Below are 17,866 nucleotides of genomic sequence, written 5' to 3'. Positions count from 1 at the left end.
CCCATCTTAGGGACCGTGCGCAAAGTGCACGCCGCAGCCCACGGCGCAGAGGCCGCGAGCGGGAGGGCGGGGCTGCGAGAGCCCCATCGCGGGAATCCCGAAGAGTTAAAAAGGGTTCCTCGCCCCACCTCTGAGCGGAAAGTCACCTGGGCCCCCGGCCGTTTCCTGGTTTCACCCGGAACGCAAGATGGATAAGCCAAGCTTGGAGCTGGAACCTCCGCCCACTATGCTACCCTAACCTTCCGGGCCTGAGGCTCCACGTCTCTGAAATGGGCTTAAAAACCCCCGGCTAGGCTAGATCTGCGGGGGCTGGGACGCTGGGGTGTGAGGGCGCTGCGTGCGCAAAAGCACCGGGTTGGGCTGCGCGCGCGTTCGAGGAAATGCGAGGAACCGTGACGACCGTACCTAGGAGCGAGGGAAAGGAGGGCCATCCTTTAACCAACTCAGTGAAGCCCCTGCCTCGGTCTACCCAGTTCGTCTCGGGAGAGTACTGGATTCTGAGGTCCCATTTTGCAGGCTGGGAAACCGAGGCATGATGTGAGCTCAGCTAGAAGTTGAGACGATTCTAGTGGGTAACGCCAGTGCTCAGGGCAACCCCCGACCTCGACTAGTTCCCCATAGGTGGTGCTCAGGTCCCTTGTTAGACTGTTGTGGGGATCTTGAGCAGTCTGCCCCTTGAAAGCCACTTGTGTGAGTGTCTGGAGAGATGGGGTGGCTCCGGCCAATCCAAGTTCCCGGAATCCTCCCTAGAATCTGAGACTGCAGCAGTTGCTTGGAACCTTAGCCTGCAAGGCTAAGAAAGTTGCAGGTGGCAGCGAACTGCGCCTTCAAACTTTAGACACCTTGATGTGTTGGGGTGTGGCCCCGGGGTGGAGCTGGGCCTGCACACCAGCATTCTTCTCCAGCATCAAACGGGCTACTAGCAGATCTTTCTCCCTCTAATCATCTTGTGTGTCCCCTGTAAACTTGGGCAACCCCCCAAAACATTCTGCCAAGATAATGAAAGCAACATACATTCCCATTCTCTCTCTCTCTCTCTCTCTCTCTCTCTCGTGTCTGTGTGTGTGTGAGAGAGAGAGAGAGAGAGAGAGAGAGAGAGAGAGAGAGAAAGAGACCGAGACCAGAAGGGCTTCAGCAGCTCACGCATAGAGGTCCTAGGAAAACTTAGTGGAGTCGGCTTTCTCCTTCCACCTTTATGTGTATTCTGGGATGCCAAGATTCTCAGGACGCCAAGCTTGTCAGCAAGTGCCTTTACCTTCTGAACCTTGTTGCTGACCCCTAAAATACTGTTCTTAGTATTTTTTGATAGAATCTTCAAAGACAAAAGCCTAAATCTGCTGGTCCCTTTTTTATGGCAGGGATATATTTAGCCAAGGGTCCAGGTGGCAAGCATAATGACATAATGACAGGTCTCCTTATGACAGGTCTCCTAATTCACAAGATACAATTCTGGCAACTTGAAAGGCATCCGACTCGCGCCGCAGGGTGTGCGCGCCGCCTGCCGGGCGCCAGCGGAACTGCGCCCAGGGTAAGATTTTTCATCATGGAGGCGGGGCTTCAACCCAGCAGTGGAGGCCGCCAGGTGGTGCTATCGCACCTGAAAAGACGGTTTCCCACGTTAGATTGGGAGAAACTGAGGCCTGAAGTTCTCCTACATAGCTTTTTTTCTGTTGAAGACAGGGTGTGAAGTCATGAATCACGAAGTGTATCACGAAGTTAAAGTACAAGGAACGGACACGCATGACCACATCATTTTCAGATTGTATTGACACTTTTGGATCCTGGAGATGAGTGCTCTGTCCGGGACCCGCCCAGACCCTCACTGGGGGCATTGTAGACAGGAGGTGAGGCAGATGTCAACAGTGGCTCCCGCCTTTATACTCCGGCGCCTGAGGCAGAGGCGGGGGGATTTCTGAGTTTGAGGCCAGCGTGATCTACAGAGTGAGTTCCAGGACAGCCAGGGCTACACCTTGCTAAGAGACACCCTGCTTAGGAAGACGGACAAATATGGGGTCCCATTGTGTAGCCTTGGCTGGCCTAGAACTCAGAGACATCCGCCTACCGCAGTGTTTGTCTCTCATGCTGTGGTTCCTTTATAGAATTTTACTTCTGAGGCTTTTGGGATGGAGTCGGGATTTTTCCTGATCTTAGATATCAGATTTGCCATTCCTGTAGGCCTCCTTTCTAACCCTAAGGATGTATGAACCCCTTAAGGGTAGATTCATTTCAGGCTGGATTTGTAATTGAGCGGTGGCTGTCTGGAAGTGATTAAAACGGGGAGCTGGGGCCTGATTTTTTAAAATGTATTATTATTTTTTTTAAGATTTATTTATTATTATATATAAGTACACTGTAGCTATCTTCAGACACACCAGAAGAGGGAGTCAGGTCTTGTTATGGATGGTTGTGAGCCACCATGTGGTTGCTGGGATTTGAACTCTGGACCTTTGGAAGAGCAGTCAGGTGCTCTTACCTGCTGAGCCATCTCACCAGCCCCAAAATGCATTATTTTACTATAAGTGTAATTTGTAAATTAATATGGCATCTTTACTTCTCTACCTTTGCTAGTCCCCGATAGCCATAGAGAAACCAAGATTTATTTCCAGCTGCACCTCAGAGGATGGGCAGGACTGGTTTATACTAGTTCCTCCTCTAGGTTCTCCCTGCCCCAGCTCTGTAGTGCCTGAACCACGGTAATGTATCCTAGCTCTCTCTGCTTCCCAGCTTTTCCCATGGTATCTTCTCGGACCTCTCCTTTGGCGGCTCATCTCCTCATTCTTTCTAAACCTCTCTCTCTCTTTCTCTCTCTCTCTCTAACTCTCTCTCTCTCTCTCTCTCTCTAAATCTTTCTCTCCACCCCCACCCCTGATGGCAGAAGTGCCCCTCCCTATTCTCTTTTCTGCCCAGCCATTGGGTGATCAGCATTTATTGACAAGGCAGAGAATAAATGGTAAGAATTGTTTACACAAACTCATTAAGGGAAGCTCTTAGTATAAGCATTACAATGCCCTGTCTGGATTGAAACAAGATTTGAGGGCACAGAGATCAGCATTTAAATAACACAAGGGTGAACTTTACACAGTGTAAAAAAAAACAAAAACAAAACAAACAGACATTTTGCCTACATTGGTTGGAGGAGGAGGAGGGCATGGGGAAGGGGGAGGGGGGTTGAGACACGTCCTGTCTGCTACTTCCTTCTGCTTCCTAGTCACCCTGGCTGAGCAGCTATGATCAGTTCATTCCTCTTCCATGATTCTGAGCCCACCAATGCCCCCTTAGAGGCAATATAACCGTTTTCTTTGTTTTCTTCTTCAAACTTCGCCCCCCTCAGGAAATGATTCAGTCCATGAAGCGCTTGCCTTGAAGGGTGAGGGTTTCATTGTGGGAAGAGTTCAGTCCCCAGGGCCCCTGAAGAAACCCAGGCCTGGTGGTGTGCACCTTCACTCCAGCACTGGGAGACAGGAGGATTTCTGGTGTTCCAGGCCAGCCAGCCTAGAGGAATTCCTAGCTCCAGATTCAGAAAGAGCCCCTTCCATAGCGAGATGGAGCCAGGCATGGCGTGCTCCCTCTGCCTTCAGTCTCAGCACTCAGAAGCAGAAAGATTACTGTGAGGTCTGGGCTAGCCTGCTCTACATGGTCACCTCCCTGTCACTCAGAACTACACCTACTGGGACCCTATCTCAAAACTAATACCCATAAGGTGGGGCTGAGGGATGGCTCAGGGGTTAAGAGAACTGGATCCTCTGCCACAGAGCCTTAGTTCCATTCCCAGTACCTACACGGAACCTCACAACCACATTAACTCCAGTCCCAGGGGATCTCTCTTCTGGCCTTTATGAGCCACCTGATGTGGGTGCTGGGAATTGAACTCTCAGGTCCTCCGGAAAAACAGGATGAACACTTAACTGTTGACAAACTCACTCTCTGTTTGAATTAAGAAAACTTAATATGAGCTGGGCGTGGCAGCACACCCCTTTAATCCTAGCACACAGGAGGCAGAGGCAGGTGGATCTCCAAAGTCGAGGCCAAGGCCAGACTGGCCTGCAAAGTGAATTCTAGGACAGCCAGGGCAACACAGAGAAACCCTGTCTTGAAAAAACAAAACAAAAAAAAATGTATGTGTATGGGTATCTTGTCTACATGTGTGATCGTACACTGTGTGCATGGAGCATCAGATGCCCTTGAACTACACTTACAGATGGTCAGTGGATGCTGAGACCTGCACTTGGGTCCTCTGGAAGAGCAGGCAGTGTTCTTAGCCACTCAGCTGTCTCTTCAGACATGTTGCTGTTTTGGGAGACATGTTATCTCTCTCTGTAGCCCTGGCTGTCCTGGAACTCATTCTGTAGGCCTCAAACTAACAGAGATCCTCCTGCCTCTGCCTCTCAAAAGCTGGGATTAAAGGCGTGGCCATCTCAAAGAGTCTTGCTTGTTTGCTTTTGATACCAGATCAGCAGTCAGCCAGGCTGGCCTGGAACATTTTATGTAGCCGAGGATGACCTTGGACTCCAGTCTTGTGGTGACATTTGTGACCTGCCCCATGTTGGGACCTTGTCTCAAAATAGAAAAAGCAAAGCTAGACTTGGTGGCTTAGGTCCCAAAGTCATGGCAGTAGGATCAGAGTCAGCCATGGTACATAGAGTTGGAGACAGACCAGCCTAGGTTACATGAAACCCTGTTTCAGAAACACATAAGTGGGAAAGGAGGAAAAAGAGAGAGTGGGCATTTAGTTTAGTAGTTCATTGCTTGCCCCATAAACACAAACTCCTGGTTCGGTTCTCAGCACCTGAGAAGAAAAAATAAATAAAAAAAGATGCAGAAAGTGAGGACATTAATCTTCAAAGATTACAGAGAATTATCACAACATCCACAGCAAAAACCAGGGCATACGGGTGCCAAATGGAAGAAAAGGCCATTTACAAAGATTAACTAAACCATTAACCACCCACCAGCGCAAGCAGCCTGGGATGCTTTACCCCACAGGCAGGACCGGCTCAGAGTGAGGCAGTGCGTTCACTCTGAGCGCAGGGCGAGCGCACCACAGGGTTCCCAGGCTCCGGGCTCCTGATCCGCACAGGGTGCGCAGCACGGCTGTGCGGCACAGTGTGAGTTGCAGCTCGGTCCGAGTGCGCTGACGTGTGGGGCCGGCGCTGGCGTTGCCGGCAGCAGGGGCACACGCGGCAGAAGGCCTGTCTGAAGTGTGAACCCAGGAAGGCATAGAGCAGCGGATTGAGCGCCGAGTTGCTGTAGGACATGCAGTGAGCCCAGATCTTGACCGCGTAGGCGGCATAGCTTCGAGGGTGCCAGGCCCCCGAGGGGCCCAGGGCTTGAAGCACCAGGAACAGCTGGATCGGGCCCCAGCAGGCGGCGAAGAGCAGGACGACAGCGGCCACCAGCCGGGAGACCTTGGTGCGCACTGCTCCGGCGCGCTGTGCTAGCAGCTGTCCCTGGGGACCCAGGAGTGTTAGCGGGAAGGAACAGATCACCCTCCGAAATCCCTCCTGTGTACCTCCACACAAGCACAATAATAGCCCAGGTTCCTATCTTCTATCCTTATCCCCAACTGCCATTCCATCCGCACCCCTGGGTTTCCCCCACATGAACACAGACCAGATTCCCATACTGCGCGCATGAGCACGAACGTTGTGTGTGTGTGTGTGTGTGTGTGTGTGTGTGTGTGTGTGTGTGTGTGTAATTCCGACTCCCTCCGCCACCCGAGATGACCCTCGATCCCGGCTCGAGTCCCCGCACCTGCAGGGCGCCGTCAGTGGGTGCGGGGCGTACAGCCGCACGGCCCAGGTGGCGCAGCATGGCGCCGTAGCAGGCGCAGGTGGCGAGCAGCGGCAGCAGATATAGAGCCAGCAGGTTGTAGAGCGCGAAGGCGCGCTCCAGGGCGCGGCTGGGAAACGCCTCGCTGCAGTAGGTGCGAGGCCCTGGCGACAGGCGGTGCAGGGCCAGCACCGGGGCGGACACAGCTGCTGACCCTGCGCCACCCACCCAGGTGAGTTCCTCGGGGAGTGGGGAACAGGTCTCACCCAGGAGCCAAGCCCCCCCATAATCAATGCCGCACCTCCCCCGCGTCTGCACCCCCTCCCCGCAGACATCCTCTGAGACTGAGTATGTGCCCTTGTCCTCCCCTACCCTTATTCCGACCCCAACCACACTCACCCACCCAGATGCTGAGGCTGACAGCCAGGGCCAGGCGCGGAGTGCGGCGGTGAAGTGCACGCAGCGGGAACACAGTCACATACCAGCGGTCCACACTCATGGCCGTCAGAGTGGCACATGTGGCTTGCACCGAGACCTGGAAAAGCTAAGAACTAAGTGTGGGCCCTGCCAGTCATACTACACATCTAACCACTCAGGTGTGCACGAACATGTCCTGTGAGGTGTAACCAGTGGCCACCGGTTGAGGGGACACCCGAGTGGGACCTGAAGACCAGGAGAGCGAGGACGTGGGAAGTGGGATAGACACGGAGGTTTGTTAGGTACTCCGAAGCTGAAGCATGACATGGTAAGCCTTCCTGGTGTGAAGACACTAGAGACCATTGGCCCCAGCCCTGCTTAGGGTCGCGCCTATACACATGACCTGACCACGCCCACACCAGACCATGCCCACCAGACTGTCTCTGCCTTTGCAAAGCCCTGGCTTCGACTCTCCCTTAAGCCCTACCCCACACATCCCAGAACATGCCCATTGTGCCTCCCCGCCCTCCCCCAGACTCTCCAGCGTCCTGATTCCAGCCTTTGTCACAGACAGCACATGGTGCATCTGTATTCTGGCTGTGTCCACGCCTGACTACACCCTGTAACAGGCCCTAGCCCCTCCCTGCCCACACCAGGCTCTGACCCCTGCCCTGCAAGACCGGCTTAGGGAGATGCTCAGGGGTTAGAACACCAGCTGCTCTTTCAGAGGACCTGGGTTCAGCTCCTCGCATCCACATGGCAGCACAGCACCATCCTGTAACTCCAGTTGGGGGGGGGGCACAATCCCTTCTGACCTCCACAGGCACGGCACACACATAGTGCAGATATACACCCAGGCAAACATCCATACACAAGAAAATTTAAAAATCTTAAAAGAAACTGGTTCTGCTGGCAGAGGCCAGCAGATCTTTGTGAGTCCCAGGCTGGCCTGGTCTTCTATGGTATCTGTTTCAGAAATCTAAAGTGAGTAAGAGACCAGGCCTCATTTCAGGTCCTGAACATCCCCCCCCCCCACACACACACACACACAGACCCTGACCACAACAGGTCCCCACCCTTCATAACACTGCCGCCAACCGGAACACACCTTCATAGCCACGCCCACCCAGGTCTGGTCCTGCCCATACCCTCTCCCAGAGCACACACCCAGCTCAGCTCACCCCCTCCCACCCCCCCGCCCCCGCTCCCTGCTCCCCAGCCTTTATGGCTCCACAGCTCGCCCCGGGTCCAGCCCGCGTACCTGCTGGATGTAGTTGACGAATTTGCACATGAAGTCTCCCAGCACCCAGGCGGGCAGCGGGTAGAGGAGTGCGGTGAAGGGCACGCAGCACAGTAGGAAAGTGACGTCTGTGGCAGCCAGGTTAGCTACAGGTGGGGAGCACGCGGATGCTGGAAGATGGGGCACCCAGACTCGGGGCCCTGACCTGTACATCCGGGTCCGAGTGACCCCTACCACACCCCACATCCTCCACCAGAGAAACTTAGGCTCCCCCACCCTCCTTGCACTCATTCCCAGCAGCCTCGTGTCCCTCTGTGATTCAGTTTCCTCATCTTTAAATCGGAGACAGCCGGATAATCCCAAGCTACCGGTGCCAGTTAGGACTTATCACACACCCCAGAGGCTATCACGTCCATAAGACAGACATCTTGCTGAAATGACTGGCCCGGTCTCCTTGCTCAGTTGCCAACCTCCCCTTTAGTACCCTGCCAGATGAGGGACTGCCACCTTGAAGTTTGTAACTGCGGCCTTCAAAGGACAGGGAAAGGTGGGGCGCACAGCAGGTGAACACTGGAATCTGAGGAGCCTCGCTTCGTTCCTGACTTGGACCCCAGACCTGTGCACACCCGGGAACCCCAGGAAGGCACGCACTCACCGATGTAGAAGTTGGTAACTGTCTGCATGTGCTTGTGGCGGCAGATAACGTAGATGACCAATGAGTTTCCGACCAGCCCAAGCAACATGAGTGTAGCGAAAAACAGGGGAACCAGCCAGGCATCCAGGGGCCTTGGCGCAGAGCCTGGGTCATCCGAGGCGTTGACACCGCAGCCTGGGCATCCTGAAGCGTTGGACGGAGCCCACCAGGTCACATTGGGAGCCAATGTCGCCTCGGTGGCCATGCTTCCCCACCTCTGTCGCTCTCTTCCTCCAGGCAACCTTCAAGGATTGTGTCCTGGGACTGTGGGGACCAGAGGGAGGACCCCACTCCTCCTCGGGGCCAGGGCCGCTCTCCAGGGATACCTGCGTCCTGGCCTCTGTTGCTGGCGGCAGGGGCTGGAAAGAGGCTCCTCTGCTAGCTTCGCAGCGGCCACTTTTATACCCCCCGCCCCCTCCCTTGTCCCCGCCTTCGCGTCTCCCTGCGTAGTAGCCGCTTCAGAGCCTTGCGCTCCCTCTTTCCAGAGCTATGCCCGGATGACAGAAGGAGGGGATGGGCTAAAGGAGGGAGGGCTCTGGGCACCAAGCAAGGGAGGGTCTTGGCCTTCTATGGGGGTTAGCTTCAACCATGGGCTGCAGGCAGATTGGCCCAGGCCCGCCTTCTGAAGAAGCCCTGGCAGAGTTTGCCTCTCCAGGACACTGGGAGCCATGATGCACGTCAGGACAGGACAGCACCTTCAGATACATTTGGCTGACTCTGACTGATAGTTACAAGGTTCTATCCAGCAGTGAGTTCCTGTCCGGAGAGTAGGCTCTTTGGAAACTATCAGCAGGAACTACAAGGAACTGACCTCAGCCACACCCTCGCATCCCTGCTAAATGTATCTCAGAGGCTCCCTTGCTCCCAAAGAGGTTAGCCTTGTCAAGCCACCAGAATACTATGCAGCAGAGAAAAAGAGGCTGCCATTTTCTAGGTGAGACTCAGAGGGAGTGTATTTATGTCATCCACAGGCTCATCCTAGAGGGCGGGCTGGAAGCTGGGGAGAGGGCTGAGTAACTAAGAAGCAGTCCTGGCTGAGGGACCAGGAAGTTTACAGCCTGGGGACTCTGAGGGTGTCAGCGACTGTGTCCTGGGGCTGTGGGGAGCAAGATGCAGACTGAGGGCTCTGCAATGAACCCCTTCCCTCTCTTTCAGCCACAGAACAACTCTGGTGTGATGTCAGGAGTCCAAGTCCCCAGGTCCCCTTCCCCTGAGTCCCCTCTGCACCAGACTCATGAGCTCGGCCATCGCTTCACCTGTCTATACAAACCCTCAGAGTGGATGCTTTCTTTTGGGTCTTTTGTTTTAATTAATTAGTTGATTAATCAACCAAGTGTAATAGTTTTTCTAAAAGCACGTGGCTTTCCTGGAGCCCAGGCTGGCCTTGAACTTGCTGTTGGTTAATGATGACTTGAAAGCCTGATCCTACTGCTTCCGTCTAACCTATGCTAGGCCAGGAGTGCACCACACCTGCCACTCCACCCCAATTAGGTTTTGTGGCTGAGGCTGGGCTGGAACTCCACTGATCTTGCTGCCTCAGCCTCTAGCTCAGCTGTGCACCACGGCCAGTTTCCCCTTCGCTTGTTTTCACCAGACTAGCTCTCACAGACAGTGGTCTGGAGGTGTTGGGTCTGCGGGCGGGTCCTCCTTTTCGGCCTCAGTCCCCTGCACTGTTCTGTCACCCTGGGACTGTTCGCGGGGCTCGCATACCCCTCCCGCATCTGCGCCCCAAGGAGCCTTTCGCATCTCCGCAGTCGCCCCGGGGCTGGTGTGCCCCACCGTCTCCTCCCGGGTGGCTCAGACTTTGTCCTCAGCCAGCACGTCCTGGTGGGTGACACCGCCCCATGTCTACGGAGAGGGAAACCGAGGCAGAGCTTCTAGCCCAGCAACCGCGGCTGTTCCTAGACTGTCCCCGCCCCGGGCCGCTGCAGACTCCGCCCCGCGCGTCACTTCCTTCGCGGCCTCCGGCCGGGCTGCAACAGCGGCTGCAGGCCATGGTGGCTCTGGACAACTCAGAAGGCGGCCCGGAGGCTACCCCGAGCGGGGAGACCAGGCTGTGAGCAGGGCCGCGGGGCTGGACCTCTTTCCGGGGCCCCTTCCTCCTCCCCGGGCTGGGGTCTCCTATTCCTCCTCCCCAGGCTGTTGGGGTCTCTCCTCCTCCTCCTATTCCTCCTCCCCAGTCTGTTGGGGTCTCCTCCTCCTCCTCGTCAGGGCTAGGGTCTTTTCTTCCTCCTCTTCCTCCTCTTCCTCCTCCTCCTCCTCCTCCTCCTCCTCCTCCAGCTAGGGCAGCTAGGATCTCCTCCTCCCTAGGCTGGGGTCTCCTCCTCCTCCCCAGGTTGGGGTCTCCTCCACCTCCTCTTCCTCCCAGCTGGGGTCTCTTTCTCCCCCACTTTCCTCTCCTCCTTTTTCTCTCCTCTGCTCCCTCCTCCATGTTCTCCTCCCCAACCTTCCCCATGGATGCTCTGTCGCTCCTCCGCCTACACCCCTTTCTCTGGCTGCTCACCCGCAGATGCAGGAGCCTCCTGCTCTGGACTTCTGTTGAGAGGGCTCTCTGACCTGGCCGCAGGCAGTTACCCTGTTCATTCCCCTTCTACCCCGCTGGACGGGAGAGCAGCAGCCAGGGGTACTCCCACTCTCTGTGATCCCCGCTGGCAATGGTGACTCTGTGTCTCTGGGGGGTCAGTTCCCAGAGTGGTGGGATGTGGTGTAGCCCAAAGCTGTGATGTGCTGCTGGTTGTTTGTGGCTACTCAGGAATTCAGGTCTTGTGACCTGTGGCCCTGACAGTTACCTTTGCGGGCCAAGCGCTGCCTTGGCCCCTGGCCAGCATGCTGAGTTTCTTTGTGCCTTGGTTTCCCCCATCTGGATGTGGACAGTTGACTCTTTGTCAGACTCGGGGTGGGGTGGCAAAGCCCTTCCTTCCATGGTGTCCAGTATTCTAGGGTTCTATTTGGTTCTACCTTTGTTGGTTGTACTTTATTATTTTTTTTTAATATTTTATTTTATGTTTATGGGCATTTTGTCTGTACATATGTAGGTGTGTGTATGTATGTTTGTATGTATGTATGTGCACCACGTGTGTGCCTGGTACCTGCTGAGATCAGATGGATCCTGGAGTTACAGATGGTCCTGATCCACCATGTTCGTGCTGGGAACGAAACCCCAGTCCTTCTGCAAGAGCGGCCATTGCTGTAACTACTGAGCCTTTCTCCCTAACCTGTGTTTTGTTTTATTTATTTGACTCAGAGTCTCAGGTAGCCTAGGCTGGCCTCTGTCTCTGTATATCTGAGGGTGACCATGAGCTGATCCTCCTGCCTCAGCCTCCTGGGACCATGCCTAGAGTGTCCTTGTTGTGTCTCTAGTGTAACTAAGTTTACGTTTTGGTGACTTACTTCCCACAGGGCCTCACCCAGGTGTCCACCTACCTGCTGGGTGTCCAGGGCCTGAGTCACCTCTGTCCTGCTTCCTGATGGGGAAGTGGGTTCTCTGCCTTTCCGGGAGTGTTTGCCAAAGAAGGGTGTGTTTGTAGCTAAGGTGTGTCTTGGTGGGCCTATTACTCAACCAGCTGGAGGAGTTCCCCAGCCCCACGTCTGCTTTGTGTTGCCCCCCCCCCCAGGTGCTGGTCACACTCTGAGGTGTCGGACACCTCCTCTGGGTCCTCAACTTCACTTTCTGTAAAGTGGCCCGGTTATGGGGGAAGCAGGATTCATTCAACAAACTCCAGAAGTTTAGGTTATTCATTCAGCAAACCTCTTGGGTCCCCTTGCTGGAGCTGCCAGCTAGGCACGGGAAGTTCAGTGAGGAGGAGGAGAAGGGTAAACAGCTCAGGCCAGCTGGCTCCTGTTGGTGCAAGTGCTGATTGGATGGGCAATGCCAGCTTCTGGGAGGTGACATTCACAGGGAAACCCCGAATCAGGCAGAACTGAGAGAGGCGTTTGTATGGAGGTCTCTGACAAGTTTTAATTCAGGGAGCAATTCCGTTTCCTGGAGCTCTTGGGGGCCCCCAAGGAGGTGGAGACTCCCCAAAGCCTTTAGAAGTGAGCACAGATCGGGTGCTGCAGCACCAGGCCAAGGGTTATCAAGGGCTTGCCTACGGGAACCTGGGAGCCATGTGGGCGCTGACACAGGCGCCTCACCAGCCTGGTGGGCTTTGGTGTGAGCGGGCTCATATGTCCAAGCCGGGACCCAGGTGCACATCTGTCCAGAAGACTGCTCCAAGCCCCCTTTCCCTACTATGTCTGTCTGTCCTTCCTGTAGGGGCAGCTGTGGTTTGTTATCAGGCTGTGCCAGCTGCAGGGATGGAGCTGGGACAGAAGTGGCCCAGCCTCAGACCTCAGAGTTGATAGAATCCTGAGTGTGGGCCTAGGACCCAGTAGAAAGTTTACAGCTGGGCTAACCTCAGGCCGCACCCTGCTCAGAGATGGTGTAGAGGTGAGGGACAGACCCCTTCTTGGGAGGGAGCCAGGCAGGCCTCAGTGCAGCCACTCGGTGGCTGAGGGGATAAAGGGACATACCCTGCCAGAGCTGAAGCTCCAGGCCCTGACCCCACTTGAAAGGAGACAGACATGGTGCTGCTGGGGACCCAGGTGCCAGCCTTTCTGAGCCTGCTGCTCTCCCTTTCGCAGGCACGGGGCTTCCCCCCCCCCCCTACTCTCCCTGCAGTTCTTGCCAAGCACTGGCCTGAGCTCCTGGGCTCCAGCTAATCTCTTGGCAGGATTAACAGCATTTTCAGGAGGTGGGCATTTAGCTCTGAGGGTGGCCGAGGAGTTCCTGGGGCAATTAGCTGCCCTCCCCCCACCCACGTTAGCTGCCTGTGGTGCCAGGCAGGTGCACTGGGCTGTCATCCTGAGGCCCAATGGTTCTTCAGGTTTAACACACGCGTGGGGCAGAGGGTCTGCTTCCCGGGTTTGGCGTCCAATCCCTGGAGTGCATAGAGGTCGGACCTTGGTGTCTTAGGGCTTAAATCTGGAAGATTGAGGGTGACCAGAGAAGTTACCATTCTTCTGTGTGACTGGTTCCCGTGCCTTCCTTTCTCCGAGCCTCAGTTTACCCTTCTTGCATCAAAACTTGTATCCTGGGGTGGGGCTGGGTGGGGGGGATGAAGCCCCTTGTTGCCAGGGAAACCAAGCAGACCCCTCACCTCTGATGGCCTCCTCACCTGGTACACAGGTCCCTCCCTGGCTGTCTCCCCCCACTCAGCGGCTCACAGGTGAAGAGGGTCTCAGCGTCCAGACGCAAGCAGCATTTTATCAACCAGGCTGTGAGGAATTCGGACCTGGTGCCCAGAGCTAAGGGACGGAAGAGTCTGCAGCGTTTGGAGAATAGTAAGCAGGGAGTAGGGTGTGTTTCCCTTGCTGTGAAACACCCCGTACTGGCCAGGCGTTAGAATAGGGCTTCAGAGGGTGCATAGGAGTTCAGCAATGCAGGGAGAGATAGATGGGGCTCTAGAGACTGGGTGGGTGAAAAAAAAAAAAAGAAAAAAAATTGGGGACAGTAGGAACCCAGGGCTGCATGACCCCAATCTTTCCTTCCAGCCCAGTACCTGCTAACACTGCTGGAGACCGCTGGGGGCCCTCCAGGGGTGGAAGATGGGGACCTGACTCCTGCTGCACCTGGCATCTTCGCAGAGGCCTGCAGCAATGCCACCTATGTGGAGGTGAGACCCTAAGGCCTGCTGCAACCCCTGAGAGGTGCCCCACCCCTCCCCTATATGCTGCCAGATCCTGGGCTCATCTGCACTTCGTGTTAAAGGACCCATTTGAGCCAGGTGTGGTGACACACGCCTTTAATCCCAGCACTTGGGAGGCAGAGGCAGGCGGATTTCTGAGTTCGAGGCCAGCCTGGTCTACAGAGTGAGTTCTAGGACAGCCAGGGCTATACAGAGAAACCCTGTCTCGAAAAACCAAAAAAAAAAGGACCCATTTGGAGACTACTTTATACACATGATAGCATATCACTGGGGCTTCCATGGCGTGGGAGTGGGTCGTGCCTGCTGAGCTCCTATGCACCCTTTGAAACCCCAGCTCCAGCATCCAGCTCGTGCTGCACACATGTGAGCGAGTGGTTTACAGATGGGCTCCTGTGTGCCAGGCCTGCATCCCTGTCTTTCAGGTCTGGAATGATTTTATGAACCGCTCGGGAGAGGAGCAAGAGCGAGTGCTCCGTTACTTGGAGGATGAGAGCCAGGGCAAGCGGAGACGTGGGCCTGGCCGTGGGGAGGACCGACGGAGAGGTGGGGCTTGGCTGGAGGGCGGGGCCAAAGTACAGAGGTGCAGAGCCTTGTGGCTGTGAAATTTTTTGGTCACCTTGGGCTCAGGATGGGGTTCCCTGGTGGGTGTGGCTAGGCTGTGGGTGGGACGTGAGCTCGCCCAGACCCTCCTCCACGTGCTGTCTTCACAGAGGACCCTGTCTTCACACCCCACGAGTGCTTCAGGCGCATCAGCCGTCGCCTGCGGTCCGTGCTCAAGCGCAGCCGCATCCCAATGGTGAGTGCCCCATCTTCCTCTCAACCTGGCCTTTCCATGTCTCCGTTCTATCTTGGTGAAGAGGTGATGGGAGTCCCTGAGGGAGGGAGGGAGGGGCAGTGGTTAGGAAGGAGAGGACTGGGCAGTGGAAATGAATGTTGCAGAGTGCCTAGGAATTTGACAGACAGGGCTGGACAGGTGGTGTTCAGGTTCCTGAGACCTTGATGTGACCCCTTAGCTCTTCCAACCCCTTCAGGAAACCCTGGAGAGTTGGGAGGAACGGCTGCTGGCGTTCTTCTCGGTGTCCCCCCAAGCTGTGTACACCGCTATGCTGGACAACAGGTACAGGGGCTGAGGAGGGGATGGCATGGCCACCTGCCCCCACTCTGGCTCAGTCTCTCTTGACCCTTCCTCCCCAGCTATGAGAGGCTCCTGCTTCATGCTGTGTGCCAATACATGGATCTCATCTCAGCCAGTGAGTACCCACTCCCTACCGCCCCTTCACCCCATTCTTCCCAATGAAGCAGAGGCTGTATCACCTAGCGGGAGACTGGGGGTGTGGTGTGATGGGTTGATAGCAGAGCAGCTACCATGAAGTCCTGGTATTTAGTTAACTCTGGGTTTCCAGGAGGCAGACTCCCTCCATCCTCAGCTCCAGGGAAGGGGACCTAGGTGAGGTTGTTAAAGTCTGAAGTTGAGCGTCTGCCGCAGACCTGGACAGAAAAAGGAGACAGAGGTTCCCAGGACCCAGGCCTTTGCCCTCTGGTTTCCTAGTTACAGTTTTGCCCACTTCTAATGATGGTTGTGAGCCCTCCGTGGTTCCAGGTGCCCCCCCCCTTCTTCTTTTCCTAGTACCTGTCTCTGCTTCCTGCTTAGAGTTGCTGCATTGATGGTTTCTATGGCAACCCTTGGACTTGATTCTTCTGTTCCCTCTGTGGGAGGATGCAGCCTCCACTGTATTCTCACACACCTGAGAATTGGGAGAGGATGTGTGGGGGAGGTTTCTCTCTGAATTCAGCTCTGGTCTGAATCGAGTGGGAAGCCTCTAGACAGACTCACAGCTCATGGCTAGCCAGACCACCCTCATCTGGTTTCTTTAATTGTTTAGGCAGGGTCACTGGTGTAGTCCAGGCTGGCCTCCATTGCATTATATGTATAGTCAAGGTCGGTCTTGAATTCCTGATCCCTCCAACCTCCAGGGCTCTTGCATGCTAGGGAGCCCTCCACACACTGGACCTCTGGCCCAGCTCCTCCAGTCCGCGATGGTTTGTCCGCAGGTGCTGACCTGGAGGGCCGGAGGCAGATGAAAGTCAGCAACCGCCACCTGGATTTCCTGCCTCCAGAGCTTCTGTTGTCTGCCTACCTGGACCAGCAATGATGGCAGAACCCCTGCCAGCTGCCTCGCCCGGCCCAGACCTCTGTCTGCTAATAAGATCTTCCACGCTTTCAGAATTTGAATGCCACCCCTTCCCTTCAGGAATCCCCTTGCCCTTGCCCCTTCATGTCCCAGATCACACAGGGAGGCCTTGTAGCTCCCCACCCTGGTACTTGTATTTGGGTAGGGAGACCTAATGGGGCCCTATAGCTGTCCACCCTGGTACTTGTATTTGGGTGGGGAGACCTGCCCGGGGCGTTTCCCTGTGTTTTGTCTGTTTAGCTTTCTTTGAGACAGAAGCTCAGGCAAGGAGTAGCAGACTGTTACCTTTTTTCCTCTCCTAATCAGTTTTAATGAACTTGGCATGTTTTGGGGTAGATTTCTTTTAATTTCTCTTTTGAAGTGGGGAGGCACAACCAAAACACCTAGCGCCAGCCGGTAGTGGGCTCTGTTGTGACCCCTGCCTGACCCTCCATGTTTCAGCTCTGATGAGGGTGGCTGGTCCTCTCTCTAGGACTCTGCAGACCTCCCCAGGACACTTTCTTGTGTGTGTGTGTGTGTGTGTGTGTGTGTCTGTCTGTCTGTCTGTCTGTCTGTCTGTGTGTGTGTGTGTGGCGCACATGTATGCACGCCATGTGCCATGAACCTGGACAAGCATTGTCTCAAGGGCTCATTTTATGCTTTTTTTTTTTTTTTTTTTTGGTGATGTGTGTATCTTGTCCCCAGCTCCCTAGGCCCTGCCTGCCTTTCAGACTGTCCTCTCCTCCTCCTTCTCCCCTCTCCTTATGCCAGGGGTCCAGGACTTCCAGCCAGAAGCCTCTGACCTTGTGTTCCCTGTCCCCTCCCCTGTCCCCTCTGCTGCTCAGCATAGCTGTGGTCACTGCAGAGGTCTTATATGTTCAGCAGGCCTGGCCCTCCTTCCCTTCCCCTTCTGTGTGATTCTTTGAGCTTGGGGGAAAGGGACGATTTTAATAAAGCCTTGGTGCTCGAGTCCTGTCCCCGTGTTTGTCTTTAGGTTTGGTGGGGGTGGGTGAGACTGGGAGATCACTGAGGGCACGAGCTAGCAAGCTGGACACGGGGGAACCTCAAAGTCTCTATAACATTAGTTCATTTTACAACATGTAAAATGCTTAAAGATGAGGTGCCAGGTTGGGGTTCGATGGGGAAAGCAATTGGTTAGCATGCTCAAAGCCCTGGGTTCCATCCCCAGCACCATTTAAACCACATGGTGACCAGTGACAAGTGATTTTGAGGCCAGCCTGGGCCATGTGGTAGACAGGTCTCATTGTTGGACACCTCTGAATCCTAGCACTCAGGAGCCAGAGGCTGATGGATCTCTGTGAGTTCAAGGCCAGCTAGTCTACATAGCCAGGGCCATACAGTGAGACCCTGCCTCAAACAACAGTCACTTGAGGGCCAGCAAAATGGTTAAGCACGTTAAGGTGCTTGCCGCCAAGCTTGATGATCTGAGAGCAAGAACCAACTCCTTGTCCTCTTACGTGCACTGTGGAAGGCACACTTATACACACACACACACACTCACACAGGAGCCCGTGGCTTGGTGGTACACCTCTGTCATCCCAGTAGGTAGGTAGAGGCAGTCACTGGAGAACCTCATCAGTGTCAGGCCAACCTGAGCTATACAGTGAGCAACGAGCTCTGCTGTCAAGAAACAAAATAGAAAAAACGTGAGTGAGCCTCCAATAGGATGTTAGGGTGCTTGTCAGTTCCTCTGAGGAACAAAATATGGAACGCTTCACGAATTTGCGTGTCATCCTTGCGCAGGGGCCATGCTAATCTTCTCTGTATCGTTCCAATTTTAGTATATGTGCTGCCGAAGCGAGCACAAACAAGGCTTTTCTCCAAGGGATATTTATAGTCTCAAAACACACAATTACTTTACAGTTAG

The 17,866-nt window shown here is 54.9% G+C and overlaps 2 protein-coding genes, 1 long non-coding RNA gene and 1 other non-coding gene across 11 annotated transcripts; 2 read left to right on the top strand and 2 right to left on the bottom strand.

Moving 5' to 3' along the window:
* Positions 1–7: 7 nt before the first annotated feature.
* Gm40715 lies at positions 8–2,306 on the top strand. Its single transcript, XR_001779822.2, has 2 exons — positions 8–537; positions 1,410–2,306. It is a non-coding gene; the product is annotated as a predicted gene, 40715 (long non-coding RNA).
* A 604-nt stretch (positions 2,307–2,910) lies between these two features.
* Kiss1r (KISS1 receptor) lies at positions 2,911–10,047 on the bottom strand. Of its 7 annotated transcripts, none has more exons than XM_006513076.4 (6): positions 8,082–10,047; positions 7,448–7,572; positions 6,169–6,304; positions 5,752–5,984; positions 4,950–5,447; positions 2,911–4,786 (listed from the first exon to the last, which is right to left on the bottom strand). In XM_006513076.4, the coding sequence occupies exons 1-5, from the start codon at positions 8,323–8,325 to the stop codon at positions 4,995–4,997; spliced, it is 1,191 nt and encodes a 396-aa protein (XP_006513139.1). In that variant the 5' UTR covers positions 8,326–10,047; the 3' UTR covers positions 2,911–4,786; positions 4,950–4,994. The 7 variants fall into 7 exon arrangements, 6 of the variants coding, with proteins under 6 accessions (XP_006513139.1, XP_006513140.1, XP_006513142.1 ...); XM_006513077.4 differs by having other exon boundaries at positions 4,977–5,447; positions 8,082–8,614; NM_001359010.1 differs by having other exon boundaries at positions 4,726–4,786; positions 6,173–6,304; positions 8,082–10,028.
* A 21-nt stretch (positions 10,048–10,068) lies between these two features.
* Positions 10,069–16,947, top strand: R3hdm4 (R3H domain containing 4). 2 transcript variants are annotated; one of them, NM_177994.5, is made up of 8 exons: positions 10,069–10,176; positions 13,288–13,442; positions 13,653–13,774; positions 14,230–14,350; positions 14,518–14,603; positions 14,839–14,924; positions 15,002–15,057; positions 15,860–16,947. In NM_177994.5, the coding sequence occupies exons 1-8, from the start codon at positions 10,115–10,117 to the stop codon at positions 15,958–15,960; spliced, it is 789 nt and encodes a 262-aa protein (NP_818775.2). In that variant the 5' UTR covers positions 10,069–10,114; the 3' UTR covers positions 15,961–16,947. The 2 variants fall into 2 exon arrangements, with proteins under 2 accessions (NP_818775.2, NP_001365926.1); NM_001378997.1 differs by having other exon boundaries at positions 14,821–14,924.
* A 750-nt stretch (positions 16,948–17,697) lies between these two features.
* Positions 17,698–17,804, bottom strand: Gm24019. The gene has a single exon (XR_003949141.1). It is a non-coding gene; the product is annotated as a U6 spliceosomal RNA (small nuclear RNA).
* Positions 17,805–17,866: the final 62 nt, after the last annotated feature.

The sequence above is a fragment of the Mus musculus genome, chromosome 10, assembly GCF_000001635.26.
Source record: "Mus musculus strain C57BL/6J chromosome 10, GRCm38.p6 C57BL/6J".
NCBI classification, from domain to species: domain Eukaryota; kingdom Metazoa; phylum Chordata; class Mammalia; order Rodentia; family Muridae; genus Mus; species Mus musculus.
Note: the sequence above shows the minus strand (reverse complement) of the source record. Positions and strands in the feature narration are given on the sequence as shown.